At 47.5% G+C, this 16,930-nt stretch overlaps 1 protein-coding gene across 1 annotated transcript; it reads left to right on the forward strand.

Moving 5' to 3' along the window:
* Positions 1-1,045: 1,045 nt before the first annotated feature.
* Positions 1,046-5,518, forward strand: LOC121671214 (G-protein coupled receptor 35-like). Its single transcript, XM_042042497.1, has 2 exons — positions 1,046-3,119; positions 4,496-5,518. The coding sequence occupies exons 1-2, from the start codon at positions 2,765-2,767 to the stop codon at positions 5,455-5,457; spliced, it is 1,317 nt and encodes a 438-aa protein (XP_041898431.1). The 5' UTR covers positions 1,046-2,764; the 3' UTR covers positions 5,458-5,518.
* Positions 5,519-16,930: the final 11,412 nt, after the last annotated feature.

The raw sequence follows: 16,930 nt of genomic DNA on the forward strand, positions 1-16,930 counted from the left end.
TGATAGTGGGGACCAGCCACAGCTGCCAAAGTCCATCAGCTGCCCCAAGCAGCAAGGCTGAATCACTGCATTTTACCAACATTTCTGCAAGATACAACTTTCCTGTCCCTTAAAAGAAAAAAATGCTAATAATGGTTTCCACTTCAGGCTTGAGAGAAAAAAAAACCAAACAAAAACACAAGGAAAAGGCTACAAAGTAATTCAGAATCTTGCTTTTATGTGAGTGAGTAGCCATCGGATATAGCATTTTTGGCCCTCCTATGCATGGAAGGCAGGGGCTGGCATAAGACAGTATTTTGCTCTTTGGTGGCATTTGGGCAGGCCTGAAACCTGAGGTCTTACCAGAGGTTTGAGCTCCAGGGGACTGAAGAACACATACTGGGGAGCTGTGGGCTGGGTGCTGCGTTCAGGTGTTGGAGGTATCTCTGGCTTTGTTTCCTTGGCGCAGCACAGCTGTTCCAGTGGTAGCACTGCCCGGCAGCCTCCAGGGAACGCCACAAGCACTGAAGCAGCGTCAGGCAGCTGGGAAGCACGGGCTTTTCCATGCCCTGCCCAGTGTGTGTGCACAGATACACAGCTGGTCCCTGCTGCTGCAGGAGTGTGGGGAGGGCTGCAGCACAGAGAGCCCTGACAGTGTTTTCTGCCACAGGCAGTTCCGTGCGGTGCTGAGGAAGGGGAAAGGGGAAACGGCCCCAACAGGCAGGGCTGGGCACTGTGTGAGATTGGTGTGCTTAGCCTCACACTGCCATTTCACAGGCTATCCATGCTAAAAATAACACTGACGTTTTGCTCTGAGCCCCGCAGTTCTCTTTTGGTCAAGATGTTGCGCCATCCCATCTTGCCGTGAGAAAACCAGGAAACAAACCACACACGGGGCAGAGGCACTGCAGAGCCCAGGTGCTGCAGGGTGGCCCAGAGTCCTGTGTCCCTCTCCCATGTGTGGAGGTGGTCCCAGTACCCCTCCCATCTTGCCAGAGGCTCTGCCCCACTGTGATATACCAGCAGCTGCAGGTATACAGGACACAGTCTCTGGGATGCAGGGAGCATGGAGATTTTCCCTGGCAGGGAAAGGAGGCAGGAGCCCATCAATCTGTCTGTCAGCAGGCTGTACCAGTGGTTCTTTACCTTACAGAAATATTTTGCCCCACTGGCTACTTTCATTAAGAAAAGCACTTTTCCAGGCACAATGGGGTGGATTCTGGTGTCAGCGCAAGGTCCTTTGGAGCTTGTTGCAGGCAGCGCTGCAGCCTGTACAGGCACCAGTGCTCTGCAGTGCTCTTGGGCCCCGCAATACCCTGCCCAAGAGCTGCCAGCAGGGAAGTGAGAACGCAGCACAAGTGTCATCTCCACTGCGCCACACGGTGACAGCACTCACAGGCATTGAGACAGGCTGAAAACTGCAGAGACAGGGGAAATACCAAGTGAGCATCATTGGTCCATGGCAGGGGTGATGAAACCTGTGACTGCATGGAAGGAGGGGACCGTGAGCAGCTGCAGATGAGGGTGGCTGATGGGAAGACGAGGTGGAGAGAATGATGGGGACCGTGATGCAGCGGTGGCCAGGAATCAGGCAGAGACCCAAAAGCCTCAGCAGGAGACATGTAAGTTCTCCACGGACAGCACTTCATCCTAGCTTTGCCTACTGGTAGCTGGTGTTGAGTTTGCTTTGACACATCCTGATGAACCTGCTGCTCACAGCCAGCTGCTTTGTGCCTGGTGACATGGCTTGTCCCTCTCTTGAGACCTCACTGGGCTGATGAGACCCTCTTCTGGCAACCACAGCACCAAGCTCTGGATGGGAACCATCACACTGGAGAGGTGTTATGAGCTGAGCCCCTCCAAGCTTGATTTTGACTGCTCATGGTTTATACCACTAGTGATTGCCTGGGCATAGACAAGAGGAGTGTGTGAACAACACTTGAGGATGATGCAAAGTTTTCTATACAGTGATGAAGCTATCACAACCCAGAAGCTGGATGACTTTGAAAACTAAAGTACCAACAAGGACCATGACATAAGAATGTTGTTGGTTGGGGATCAATGAGCTGGGCACATTAATATGTCAGTAACTACTTGTAAGCATTCACCAAGAAGCCACCCCAAAGAAAGGGGGTTTGCAAGGTAAGCTCTACACTGGCTGTACACTGGCACGGAATTATTCTCAAGGGCTGGCTTGTGATGTGCAGACAGACAGTGCAGAAATACTCCAGAAGCTTGTCTGAGATGACCCGAAAAGTGGAAAGGGGAAATACATTTGCCTAAGACAGCAATTCAAGGCACTAATATCAGGACCTTTAAGCTCATTGATCAACTTGTCAGCTTTTCTGGTAAGTATGCTGCCACGGGGAGCCCAAGAGCAGCCCCTGGGCAGCAGGTGCCTGCAGACACAGAACAGTCACAAAGCCAGCAGGTCACAGGGTCATGGTGCCACGTTTTCTCAGAATTGCTGGCTGAGAAGAACTATGGAAGACAAGAGAACTACCGTGATTCAGAGTGAAACACTAGTTAACAATCACAAAACTGCCTGCAAACCACTGCCCTCACCTCTCCAACAGCTGCAGGACTGGGGGCCTGTTAGGGCTGTTCTGTCCCAGGGCTCAGCCAGTGTGGCAACAGAAGCCACTCCTGTTCCAATCCCAACAGGGCTGGCACTCTGGAAGGCAGAGAGAAGACCTCAGGACCTTTCCAGGGCGATGGGTCCCCTCCAAGCACAGTCTGTTGGGCAAGGAGGGTCAACAGGCATTGCCCACTGAGACATCAGGCAATGGAAAGTAAAGCAAAGGAAAAACCTGAAGTCATTCCATCACTGGAGGAACTGTTGCAGGGATGCACAGCAGACAAGCCTTTCACCTCACTGCAGGACTTTCGCAGGCTCCTCAGTCAACAGGAGGTGGTACAAGCCACACCAGTGCTGACAGAGGAAGCTCTACCCTGGGGAAATGTTCAGGAGGGGTACGGGTGCTTCCTCAGGCACTGTTGCTGCTCTCACAGCCACCAGAAATTGGTTATCACAGGACACCTTCCTGGTCATGTGCAAGGAGCACTGCTCATCGTGCCTGCACAGCGCTCCACGCCTGGGCTGGAGGAACTCACTCTCTCCAAGGACAGCAAGAGAACAGGTAATTCTCCTGGCTATTTACTGACAAGGTTATTTGAATTCTGCAAGGCATCACCTTTCCCCAGCCATGGTGGGACACCAGAACAGTGATGGAGAAAGAGAGGGCTGGAGCCAATGTATTTTCAAAGTATCATTTTGATACTGACCACATCTGACATGTTTTTGGATGCTTAAGGGCTGTCTCAGCCTTTGCTAGGTCTCCCTGTTTATGATCTTCCCTTATATCTTATGGGCTCGTAATGCATTTCTCATGTCCAGAGGACAGAGCTTCTGCAGCTATCTGCTGTACCACATTCCCTCACCTCTTCAGAGGTCTCCTGGCGTGATTCTTCTGCTGCATGATTTTCAAGGCTAACCACGAGCCACAGATGCACATAAATGCTGCAGCACTGCCTTAATGGTTTGCTCGCTGGGGATGCTTTTGAGACCCAGGAACCTTCACCCATGGAGCCACACTTCCCTTGCAGGGGAAACCCAAAGACATGTCATCCTGGGTCTTTTCTGTCCATGAACTGTTGCACCTGGAAAGTGCTTCTGCACTAACTCCTCCAAAGCTGGAGGGCAAACAGCAATATTGCCCTTAGATCCAAGGTGAGGAAACCACCCACTAGACCAAACACAGCTTATTTCTTTCACATGGCTGCTGATCACATTCCTGCCATGGCATCAGTGAGTTTCTTTTGTCTTGGAATTGTGGCAGTTTGATGTAATACTTCTGGGATAAAGACCAGCTTTGACAATCCTTGAAAGGCAGTGAGGGTTCTCCGATTCTCACTGCAGACCTCTGAGTACAGGATTCGATGGCAGATGAAACTAGTGAGAGATATACTAATAAGAGGTATACAAATAATTGCTCGTATCACTAATGAGAAGTGATGCAGAGACATCTCAGGACTGAAGGAGAGGACAGCTGTCCTTCTGCTACACATCTCCTGGAACATTTTAAGCTGTGAGGACTCCGGCTGGCTTGCACTGAGCCCTGCTATAAGGGAAGGGATGAGAGCTGGGTTTAGGCATCCCCTTTCCATTATTAAATGTTTGCAATGGCTCACATAACTCCTTGCTGCAGGATATCTGCTGCTGCCTGATCCAATTCTGAGCCAAAATAGGGGCCCAAACTCTTTTCCCTGCCATCCTCCAGGAGTAGTCTTCCCCGCACGGGACCCAGGGAGAATCCACGTTTTTCTCTCCTTCACAACTGATCAAGCTTGTGTCCCTGTTCCTCTTCTTCCCACCAGGTACCCTACACCCAGCCATGCACAGCCATCTCAATTGTCAGGTTTTCATGGCTGGTAAAGCCCTGAACTCTCTCAATTAGAATTAATCACTGATTCAGTCCAGAACCTCCCTTGAAAAAGGCTTTATTTGCTTTTGCAGGAATTGTACCTTTTGATACGCCCAAAATGAACCACAGCAGCTGCAATATCACAGCCTACGAAGTATTTCCGCTTGTCCAGCTGTGTGTTTACATCCCAGTTTTGGTTTTGGGCATTGTGCTGAATGTGTTGGTGCTGTGGGTGTTCTGTTGCAAACTCAGCAAATGGACAGAAACCAGAGTATACATGGTCAACTTGGCTGTGGCTGACTGCTTGCTGCTCTTCACTTTGCCATTTAAAACTTTGTCCCAGTTCCAGCACCTGAAGGTAGATGCATGGTGCCTGGTTCTGGAAGGTGGCTATTTCATGAACCGCTTTATGAGCATCGGTATCATCACCTTCATAGCTGCTGATAGGTATCTTGCAATCAAGTATCCTTTGAGATCCAAGGCACTGAGGTCACCTCTGAAGGCAGCTTTTGCCTCTGGATTTCTTTGGATAGTCATCATCTGTGAGACTTCCCTCATTAAAAGCTTAGAGGACCGAAGCCAAGATGACTTTTGCTTTGAGAAATCTTCTGTGACGCCCTCGGTGATCACGCTGTGTACCATTATTACGGGGTTTTTCATACCGCTGGTCATCTTAAGTTACTGCTCCGTACGAACCATTGCAGAACTCATGAGAAAGAGGAATGAAAACTGTCACAATGAAAAGCTAACCAGGAAGGCTGTCTACGTCATGTCTGCAAACATGGCTGTGTTCATTGTGTGCTTTTTGCCTCTTTACCTCGGGCATCTCCTCCGCTTCATAATGGACTCCATCAGCTCCGACTGCTCGGCAATACAGAGCATTAGCAACTTTGTTCACTTCGCCTCCATCCTCGCAAACACCAACTGCTGCCTGGATGCCATTTGTTACTACTTTGTCAACAAGGAATTTAAGGAAGCATCTTCCAAGCTAGCAAAGTCCGAATCTGAAGCCAGTGAAGAAGCTGAAATTCAGCTCCCACATGTAACACATTGATGCAAAACACATACAGCACACAATTTATATTTGCTGTGTTCAACTGGGACTCACTAGCAGGGTTTCACACTTGCTTTTTATTAGAGTGGGTTGAAGGGACATACTACTAATGGGAAACATTCAGATGCATGATTCAGCTCTGATTCAGACAACCACAGCATTCCAGATCCTAATCTAATGATCGAGATTGTTGCTGACAATTCTCTGCCTTATGCAAATTTGTGTAAAATGTTTGATTTCCCCTGCCAAAAATTCCTGGCAATGGTAAAGGATTGGGTTTTGTCCCTCATCCCCATCTCGGATCACTGTTTGTGCAGTTGTCACAAAGAAACAGGCTATTTCAAATATCAAAAATTTTAAAAAAATCAGGGTGAAACCATGCAGAAAAAGAAAGGATGGCGTTTCTATAAGTCACAAACATACTGACTTTTAGTTGCTAATAATGCACAATCCCATAGCAAAGGCATATGTAGCTTGCTTTAGAGAACTTTACAGCAATGTAACAGTTACAAAATGGTCATTACAATACAAGGTCAGAATAAATTGCAATTGCTTGTACTGGGGAAAAACTTATATCAAAAATGTTTACGTCAAATGGCATTAAAATTAAATAGGAGAGTTGGTGCAGGGCAGTGAGAATAAGGACTCTGTATTAGGACTTCATTCAAGTTTATAATGTAAAGCACTGTCTAAAGAAAGTGGCAGCAAAGCTGTTCCAAAGAAATCAACATAAATAAAGTTGTGTCACTAGCATGGAAGTCAGTTTCTTAATGAGTTAAATGGAAAAGGTGGGAGGTTGGGTGTCAGAGGACCTGCTCTTCTGTCTGTTCAGGAGGGATGGCTCCCTGTTGTCCAAGCCAGGGGCAGAGGGTGTGAGCTCTAACTGAGACTGGGATTCTCTATGGCAGAGCCGCGCATCCCACCCTGTGATGCACTTACCACAAACACCTAAGCAGTTAAAACCACTACATAGACTCAGACCACATGCCCTGGGCTGGAATATACCACGCACAGACCTCCACTCACACCTCCACTCACACCTCCACTCACACCTCCTGACCCCAGCCTGGGCTGCCATCCACCTGTATGTGCTAGGCTCAACGGTGCTGCCACAAAAACATCCTTACAGTTCCTACACCAAGCCCTGCCTTTGTGTCTTCTGCTATTCAAGGCAATTCCAAAAGGAGGAAGCCCCTCAAGGAGAGCCCCTGCTGCAGACCGTGGTTGAGCAGAGCCCTCCATCCACCAGGGCAGAGGCTGTTTTGCAGGACAGGATAGTAAGCAAAGCCCTGACAGTTTCCTGAGGGGATGCAGGCTTCTCAGCACACTTGCCAGAGATTCAGGTAGAAATGGGGATATCTGCACTGTAATCACCAAAATCTGAAAGCAGAATGTCTCCTTTGCTTACTATGCAAGAGGGAGGGAAAGGAGGGGAGGCTCTGGCTGCAAAGACCTTTTAAGGAGGTTGGTTTATCTCCCCTTTTCTGCACTTTCATTTTCTTTGAAAAGATCAATGCAGCAATGAAGGGTGCTGTGCATGCAGAGATGGATTATCTGCTGCTGACTCAGCTCAAGGGGTGGCAGGGCCCTGGCCCTGCTCAGCAGGGCTCACACCCTACTTCCCCAGCCCTGTGTGCTGATGGCTCTCCTGTATCACTGTGTAACATATGCACCTTTGTGATTTGATGGATTGTTCCCCAGTAAAGCTCAACAGATATTTGAGATTACCTCCCCAGTATAGGATTTATATGGTGAGAGCACAGTGATTTGAGAGATAACCTGATTGCCAGCGTGTTTTTTCCATACCTCCAGTCTCACCAGCATGGATGTGTGCTCCTCAGAGGTGAAAGCTCTGCACAAACAAAACCGCTGTTTTAGATGGGCAAGAAAAAAACACTTCTACTCCACTAACCGCTAATAAAAAGGGTGGGGGAGATACAAAACAGCCTATAAACAAAGCATTTCCGAGCACATTCTGCTAACCCACCTAACTTCTAGTAACGCCTCTTCCTCTGACAGCCATTGGCCCAAAGACACACACCATGAATGCCTGGCCTGAGGCAGCCAAGCTTCCTCCCCACAGAAACCTCACACATCTGTGAGCCCTCAGGTGCTTACCAAGGTTTAGAGGGGGGGAGCCTTGGAGGGGCTGTGCAGGAGACAGTTGGGTTGTGCACATGCAACATGGTGCTGGGCAGGGAGTGCAGGGATGGTGTCACTGCCACAGCCAACCTCTGCAGCATCCCCAGCAGGACCAACACCGCCATTCCTGATGGCTGCCCGGGAGCAGCTGGTATACTGAGGGCAAAGAGGTAGCACAGCATGTTTCACTCTTAGAAAAACTATCCCTTTGATGTAGGACTGAAATTTCTGTTCTCCCCCACTCAGGCAGGGCAGTCCGGGATTCAAGAGTGCTTGCTGAAATAGGACCAAGAAACCCCCTCAACCTCCCCAGCTACAAAACTGGTTTATTCTATTCTGTTTATTCATTGTCTTTTGCTTTTCCCATCCAGAGCTTTTGGGCTGATTTAGTAGAAAGAGTGTCCTCTAAATTCATGACCCACCTGGCCAAGCTCTCCCACCCGTACAGAGAAGAGGTAAGGGTGCAATGAGGAGGCAGCAGTGATATAGAGATGTTTCTGGTGGGCTCAGAAAGCTCTGGGAGACAAGGGGAATCCAAGCACTTGCCAACAAGATACTGATTGTTCCACCACTGCCTGGAAGGCAGATCATAACTATCCAGACGGTGCAGGCCTTGCCTGGCTTGCTTTTATCTTGCTGCAAAAACCTCTCTCCACATCCTCCAGCTTTCAAGTATGTGCAATTTAACCTTCATAGTATAAGATGCACTCTGTTTTTCAGATTTCCCAGATTTCTCTGGAGCCAAGTCTGGACAACACCAGCATTGTGCTTGCCAGGTGATGAGGGCACAGGTGTGAGAAGGGCTGGAACCTCCACCTCTCAGACTGGCTGAGCAGGCATCTCCCAACCTGCATGATTTCATCCTGCCCTCATCAGGCCATGCTGCCCCCCAGCAGAGGCAGGACACAGGCAGCACAAACATCTTGCACGGGCATCTCCTACATTATATTAATTCTATGATTCTATGAATTGATGACAAAGCTGGAAGCAGCGAGTGTCATACCTGTCAAAAACACCAAATGGACATGTTACAAAACCAGGTGGAAGCACGAGTAGAGCAGCTGCAGCAGTGGAGGTGGCTGCACAGGCAGGACACACACAGAGTGCAGGTACACATCTAAACCTCTCTCTGACTTTCATGTTGTTGCTGGCAGAGGACCGCTAACATCTTACACCAGATTTTTTGCTTGGGGTTTTCCAGTTTCTTTTGTTGCCACAATTTAAACGAACCCTGCTGCCAACCAGGGTGGCTGACTGAAAAATGAGAGTTCAACTGAATGTCAAGTGTGGGGGGAAAGTGTGAAAGCTGCTACCAAAAAGCTGTGACATACTTCAAAATCATTTTTATCGAAGACAGAAAAAGAGGACACTGCTGGGGAAGTGAAAATTGGGGTGGCTCATTATCGTTAGCTTGAAGTAGAAGCAATCTCTCAGTTTCTGGATGAAGGCTCAGAGACATCACCGCATCTAAGGGGATGAGCTGTCCCGTGTGGCAGTGCATGCACCAGCTGGGAACCATGGCTGACACCATGCACTCCTCATTCCTTAACATGCTAAAAGGCTGCACATCTGCAGTCCTGTCCATCAGAAACCCTGGCAGCAGTCTGCCAGCAGCTTTGCTTTACTGACTTCAGAATTCCATTTCTGCCTGCTAACATTTTTCTACCAAGGTGAACACTCTCTAATTCTACCTTTCTGGCCCTTGGCTCTCCAGTCTGCTTTGGTTCAGTATAAATTTGGCACAGATATTTCAAGCCTGACTTCCATCAGCCTCAAAATTGCAAGTGCAATTCTGTAAGCCTCTTGCTCTTGGTGGGTACCACAGCCCACAGTCCCTTGTTAAACCCTTGCTCTATGTTGCCATATAAAAACAGGCTCCAGGAGCACCAAAAGTCACATTGCACTGACTGGGGACCAAAGGACCAGCTTTTCTCAGCGCCACAGCAGAGACTCTACACCATGTCTCCACCACACCATCATGCACACCCCTCACAGGTCACACAGCTCCTCTGCATCGCTTATTTAGTGACTTGCTTACATTTACACTTCTGCCTGTCACAAAGGTTATTAACAATTTTTCCTGAGAAGAGCCCTTGGTGGCAGAAGGAAAGGAGCTGCCTGATCTGATCTGGTTCTGTGGCAGAAAGGCAGCAACGGGCATTTGCTCAGCAGCCAGAGCAGGCAGAAAGCCAGGAGCGATCTTGAGGAAGGAAGGAAGGGATTCTTGTTTAAACTTTAATTTAACAGTAACATCTTTTACTGCTGCTCTCTTCCTTTCCTTGCTAATTATTCTGCTGAATGGAAGAATGCAGCTGGTACTCCAATACCTTTCTCCTCCCCCACTGACAACTAAGCAATCATGGAGAATTAAGTCCTTCATTTTACCGCTCCGAGGCTGCTTCCTGTCACGTTCTGGGCACTAACCGTGCCAGGCTGGAGTGCCCTTGGGGCTGCTCCCTGTCCCCGCTGCCTGGCCCAGGGGCCAGAGCAGGCTCTGTGCCCGGGAGGAGCACACCCACCAGGCAGGGCTCTTTACCACCACTGGATCTTTGCTCTCTGCCACTGCAGTTCCAGGGTTTCATCTCCAGTCGCATGGTTATATTCACAGCGCTTCAGTGATTTTAGAGAGGGAGTGGGTGTGGCTTCTGTTTTGTTTTTAAAGAAACAGAACTTTGAAACGTTAAAGGTGAAATAAACTGGGCAATAATAAAAGGTAAGTGACTGGAATTAATAACATGGCTGGAATTCTTTCTTTTGCCAGTTGGTTGGACTCAAATGGTGAGTTTTGCTCCTTTGGGAAGAGCAGATGATATTTTCAGTAGGCTGAGAGCAGCAAGGGATGATCTCACCTCCTGACTCCTGGGGGATGGATGGTCTGCAGTGGTCCCAGCTCAAATACAACCAAACTGCTCCAGATACACACATTTGGGTTTTGGTGGGGATTTTTGTTTGTTTTTTAAGATTCTTATGTTCTCACATCAGGGGCCTCAGATCTATTTCACTCGCAGCAGGAAGGTTTCAGTAGAGGCACAGGCTTTACCAACTCCCTTGCTAGGCAAAGCACAATGTAGGAAATGGAAGCCCTGCAATGAGCTCCCCTGCTTTCAGATGCTCAGCTCCTGCTGGGCTGCCCAGGGAAAAACCACCTGGACACCCACTGCCCTCCCCCAGTGAAAAGGAAGTGGATCCCACCACCTGCTTGCCTGGGACAGGGATCCTAACCTGTCAGCATTCCCTGCTGGTTTTCAAAAAAAATAAAGATTAAAAAAAAAAGAGAGAGAGAGAGAGAAAAGGCCTCCCACAAAGATGCAGGCACAGCAGAAAAAGCACTCCGTTTCGAAAAGGTAAAGGTTTCCCAGAGTTTGCATTTAAAGACTCAGCCCAGGTTTGGACTGTGCTTCTGATGACAATTTATCTACATGATCATTGTGAAGCAGATTTCAAGTGAAAATACTGGAGCCAGTTATGAAATCCAACCCATTTCTGGTTGCTTTGGGGTTTTTTTTTAATCAATTCACATGGGCTTTTTTTTGCCAGTGAATGCCAGGCTGACTTATTTTCACTAGTGTATTTCAACACTTTCCTCTTCCTCATAAACACATATGCTCACTTCTCACTTTACCTTCCCTTGAAACATTTCCCTGTTTAACATTTTAAGAGTTTTATTTTCCTGGTAAAAGTGATGCAAGGAGGGACCTTCTGCTTTCGCATGGGGCTGTGTTAGGCAGAGGTTAAAGAGTGTGAGTCACGTCTGGGTTTGGCCAAGGTTCTTCGGTTTCCAGCTGCACAAAGGCACAGCACATCAAATGGCATAGACAGAAGAAAGAAATCACAAAAGCTGATTTTTGTGCCATTCAGACTTGCCCCCCAGTGCTGGCAAAGGCCCTGACAGTGCAAAGGTTTCCGCTGGGGTCACAGGAGACACGCAGCTCCCCCGTGCAGCACACACACTTTGCTCCTTGCTTTTGGCTCTAATGGTACTGGTCTGCACGGCCTGGCCCCAGCACAGGCACTGGCCTGGCCTCTCCCCCTGCATGGTTCATTCCTGAATCTGCACTGGACCCATCCCACAAACCTCTTCTCCCTGGAAGGATGCATAGGAAAGCTCTGGTATTCTTTCAGGCCCATCCATGATGCAATAAATGCTCTCCCTTGGCTCCAGGTGTGCATTTACCTCCCATTCCTCCTCCAGACTCTGTCATGGGGATCACCCAACCCAGTGCCACTTTTCACGCCCAGCCAGTCTCAGGATCCTGCTGCAACTGGAAACTGTCTTTTTGCCTTATATTGCTCTCAGAGGAGAGAAATGGGGAACATGGTCCAGAGGAAAACCAAGTGTTAGAAATTGCTGTTTCAGTAATGACACGTTCTAGAGAGTGAACTGTGCAGCAGTTTTATCTTTCAGAGGCTTTCCTTCCTCAGGTTGTTCTGTTTCATCAAAATCCGGTGCTTGCCAGGGTCACCCAATGTCACCACAACATGCCAGAAGCTGGACTTACCAACAAACCATCACACAGGATCCAGTTGCTCAGCAAAACCACCCTTCCTCCTCTGTCACCAGCTGCAGACACAGTGGCTTCCCCCTCCCCTGGGAAAAGCTGGACATGAGCAGGATGAGGCAATGAAAGAGGACAGGCTACCGTGGAGGAGGAAGGGAAGTTCCCACATCTGCAGGGCCAGTTTAATTCCGTAGCCCTGTGATATTTCCAACCCAGCCTGCAGTTCCCAGTGAGGAAGCATGTGCACCACAAGAATTTCCATAAATGCAAGAGAAAGAAAGAGAAAGAAAAGAAAAAAAACCCAAAAAGCTCACCTAACAAACAAAACCCAAAACAACACAAAACAAAACCAAAAAAATCTCAACAGTAAGAAAACTAATCTACCTACTGGCTATGGAAAAGGTGACTCATGACAAATTCTTGGGTATGCAGAGATAGAGCCACTAAACAGGGAAACAAGAGGTTCCTTAGAAAACTATGGCTATTTCCATCAACCATTTGGACTCACCCTTTCCAGGTCTGGGGGATTTTTTTCCCCTTTTATTGTCATCATCATTCTCTTTAAATGATCCCAGAAGCAGCTCAGCTTTTGCAGCACTCAGAGGCAGATTTTGGTGGTCACAACTGGTTGCTGCTACTGAGTTATCCTGACCAGTGCTAAGCATCCTGCCCCAGCATGGATCAGTCATCCCTGCCCAAGGCATTTTTGGTGTGTTATCAACTACAGCAAAATTTATCTGATAGAAAGCCAAAAAACCACTAAAAGCAAGCAAACAAACAAAAGCTTAAAAAATACTTTTCTGCAAGAAGCACACAACTTTTATCTGTCTCTTTGGCACTGTCTCACACTCCCTTTCCTTTTTTAAGAATAACCATTCCTAACCTAAGGCCAAGATGAAATGGTCAGAATATATTTATTACAAACAGGACCACCAAAGTCAGGATCTTTCCAGGCTGCTCTGTGCACCTACAGCCCCAGCTGTCACCATGGAGGTGTGAGCATGCTGACAGCCTGAACCTGCCAAAGCAGAAGTTGAAACCACAACACGAGGACATTTCTTTTCACCAGTGAACTTGAGCTGTGCAAGCCCCTTTCTTCCTGCAGCAGGTTTTGCTGCCCATCCACCAGATGCTCTCCTGATGCTGCAGATTGTGGCACTGCTGCGAGGCAGGGACATCGTGAAGGATAAGCAGCAGGCCTGGCAAACAGCAGCATTTTGGCATGCAAGGTAAAAACATGCTTTCTCTTCTCTACAGGGTGAATTAACAAGTAAGGGCAGGAAGTGCCAGAGCTCTTCCTCAGGCCTGTGTTCACCCTTGTGTTATTAAAGATGTTTCTAAGCAATGCTGATATAGGTGGTTGGGGCCTTGGTTTGATGACGATCCACTGGTTTTCTCTAAAGCATTTACCGCTTATTCTGGTGCAACCTCACCCACCTTCCCAGTGACAACACAGACCAGTCTAACCTCTCTCAGTGCAGGGTCAGTGTGGTTTCACAAGACCATTAATCACCCTCTGCTCAAGCGGGCACTGGCAATTCAGAGTGTTCTGGGGCTCAGCAAAGTCCCTTCACTGTCACAGCTTGACAAAACAGCCCTCAGCCGAAGAGAAAAAAAGCAGCCGAGAGAGGAAGGCGAGTGGCTAATAGACCCCAACCAGCAATCCTCTTCCTCACATGGAGCAGTGATTATTCAAGGTCTGTCCCTCCAACCAGTCCATGGGGGAGTGAAACACCCAGCAGGGCAAAGTCCCTGCTTCTGCACAGCATCCCTCACTAACCTATTTTATCACCAACTTCCACTGACGAATTACCAACCACCAACCTGCAAAATGCAGGAGGAACCACCTTTCAACCTTCTTCCTCTGACCTTTTGCTTCTCTAGCCTGCCTCTGATCAGCAAAGACTAAGCCACTAAATGGTTTGTTTCCAGCACATCTGCCTCAATAAATGACCCATATAAGAGCAAAAAACCATAGATTTCAGTAACTTAGGGAAGTTCAATCAACCAGAAAGTTGTCACAAAAAAAAGAAAAAATATCTGAGGTTTCATTTTAAGGCAATGGTTAAAGAACAAGTCTCCATGAGTGATCCTTTATAACTTCTAAAATCCTGGTTTGAAGAGAAATATTGTGGACACAAACCTCAGTCTCCAGTGGAAAATTAAATAATGCATCAGTCAGAATAAAGAGAAAATAACTCCTTTTTCTGCCTTTTCCCCCTTGCTGGTGACAAAAAGTATGGTGTGACAGGAGGAACAGAAAGCATGCACACATCTAGGAGAAACACAGCAGACATGGCAGTGTCTGCAGCATGCAGTCAGGGAAAATAAAACACAATTATTTCCCGATGCATTAAGCTTGTAAAACCAGAGAAATTAGGAATTCCCCATGACTAATATTTCTGAGCAGAGAGCATGGGTAGTTGACTATAGATTTTTTTTTTAAATAAACTGCTTTTTCTTGAACTCCCAATTCTAAGATGCTCTGCATGAACTCGAAGATTTACTAATATTCTCCACATGGGACTTTCAGACTAAAAGTAGGCTTTTTTTTTTTTTTTTTTTTTTTAATATAGTGATTAATCTCTGTGCTAAGCTGCCTTTTCAAGTGTCTGAAGAAATTTCACTGTGGGTCTTTTGAACTCAATCATCTTCTCTCACTGGTAGCCAGAACTTCTTCCTTTGGTTCAGATTCAACTCTGCCACACCATATTAGCAACTTCTGTGAGCTCCTGGGCCCCCCTCTCAGCATAGAGCTCCTGGTTGCGGGCAGCCAGAGAAAGACTGCAAGTGCATGAACTCACTGCCTTCTCATGAGGAAGAGCCTTGCATAGAAATCAGCCTCTCACCCTACAGGTCACCTCCCCACAAGGGTTTTTTCCAGTTGTGCTCAGGCTGATAGGAAGCAGAAATCCAGCAGAGCCCATGCTGTCCCTGTCCCCCTGCTGCAGTGCTGGCTGTCTACAGCACCTGAGCCCAGGCAACTCTGCGTTTGCAGGGCCCTGGACCTACACTGCAAAGCTGGAACACCATCCTTGCTGTGCCAGGCTGGAAAACCACTGGATACTTTCCCAGGCTACTGCAGCCTGTAGTTCAGGAACCTCCCAAACCAGAGAATGTTTCTTTATGTAAAATGGCCCACCAGGGACATTTCTGCTTTCCATGAGCACACAGAAACACGTTAAATGAACCACTCTATCCACATCTGGCTTCTGCAGCATAGTCAGCACGTCCCTGCACCTGCTAGAGCATGGTGCAGCATCACACCAGGCAGAGCAAAAGGGGCCAAAGTGCAGCCAGTGCCCACCAGGTAAATCCTGAGCTGCCTACTGCTCTGAATGGAAAACATCTGCACACAGCCAGAGCTGCCAAAGCTGAAGATTGCTCTCCAAAAGGCCCAAGTTATGCTGTTACACTGCCGGGTTGAACAAAGTGTCAAACCACTAAAGGGGAACCTCACCTCTGTCTGAAACTAACTCCAGCATGCCTGGGAGAGGAAGGGAAGAAGGGCACCTTAGAAGGAAAAGGTATTTGAGGCAGATTTCTGCTGGTCTGCTCAAAGGAGAGTCCCTGGGAACTTACACCTTTGCTTGGATGTCTACAAAGACATTTAAAATTACTCATTTACAGTATGTCTAACACATTTGGAAGAGAAAAATAACCTAAAAACTTATTTCCTAAATGTTTTTCCTTATCCTCCTTTAGCTACTTTCTTTCCTCCCACAGTTGTTTGTACAGGTAGCCTGGGAGACTTCAGCTCACCTCAAAGCCAAAAGGGATTTGGGGGAAGAGGGAAACCCAAGTTGGGAATAAATGAAACGGAGGTGGGAAGGAAACATGACTGTGAAGCAAACTGCAGTAGCGTCAGTTTTGATGCATTTGAAATGTATTCAGCTCCTCTGAAATGTCTTTGTGCTCGTGCTCTCACTCTGCTCACTATCATGGGAGAAGGGATGGGAAGCAGGGTCTAACCATAACCAAGAAATGTTGAATTTCCATTCTGCTTCAGAGGGCTAATCTAAAAAAAGAACAATTCTCATAGACATTTTTTCACCCCTGGTGATAAGCCAATAACCCAGAAAGGACTGCTTCAGCACAGCTTACTCTGGCCTCCAGATGATATTTGGCAAAGAAGTATCTGAAGAAAATGACATTAATTCTTTTCACATCTCTTTTTTCTTTTCCCCATTTTTTGTTGCTCTCTCTTGCTGGATTTCTTTTTAGAGTGCAGTGATGTATGGGGAAGTTCTTGACTTCAGTCACCTGTAGCCACTGGTGAGATCAGGGAACAAGCCTGTGCTAAAGTGGGTGTGGAATAAAGCAATTTAGGGTTCTACCACCTGGTAAAGGGCAACGGTCCACTTGTAGAGAATGAGGAGGACTCATGGCAAGGGAGGAGTTTGTACCACTCTGGGATTACATTGATTTGTACTCCAAGTGTGCAAGCACACTTCTCTGCCCCCCTCAGCAGTAACACACGGAGCTGTCACATTATCCAAGATGGTTTATAATCACTTCAGTCTTCTGCACAGACTGACAGAGAGCACAGACTTGTGGAAAAGGCTGGAAGAGACCATCTAACTAAAGGCTAGCTCAACATTCCCATGTTATAGCTGGCAGAATTTTGTCTAACCTGCTTTGTATAACAACTCACAGGAAGGGGTATTTCTAGTTTCATCTATCTTCAGCATTAGAAGGGTTTATTTGAATTTCCAGGCAGAGTATTTCCAAGTGGAGTGTAAAGCCATTATTTCTTTTTCCGTCTGCAGTGGATATAGCAGACTATTTATTGCCTTCCCCTTCATAGCTGCCATTTATGTATTTGAAGACCT

The sequence above is a fragment of the Corvus kubaryi genome, unplaced genomic scaffold, assembly GCF_017639235.1.
Source record: "Corvus kubaryi isolate FWS band 111438036 unplaced genomic scaffold, C.kubaryi_AGA036_p1.0 37397, whole genome shotgun sequence".
Lineage (NCBI taxonomy): Eukaryota > Metazoa > Chordata > Aves > Passeriformes > Corvidae > Corvus > Corvus kubaryi.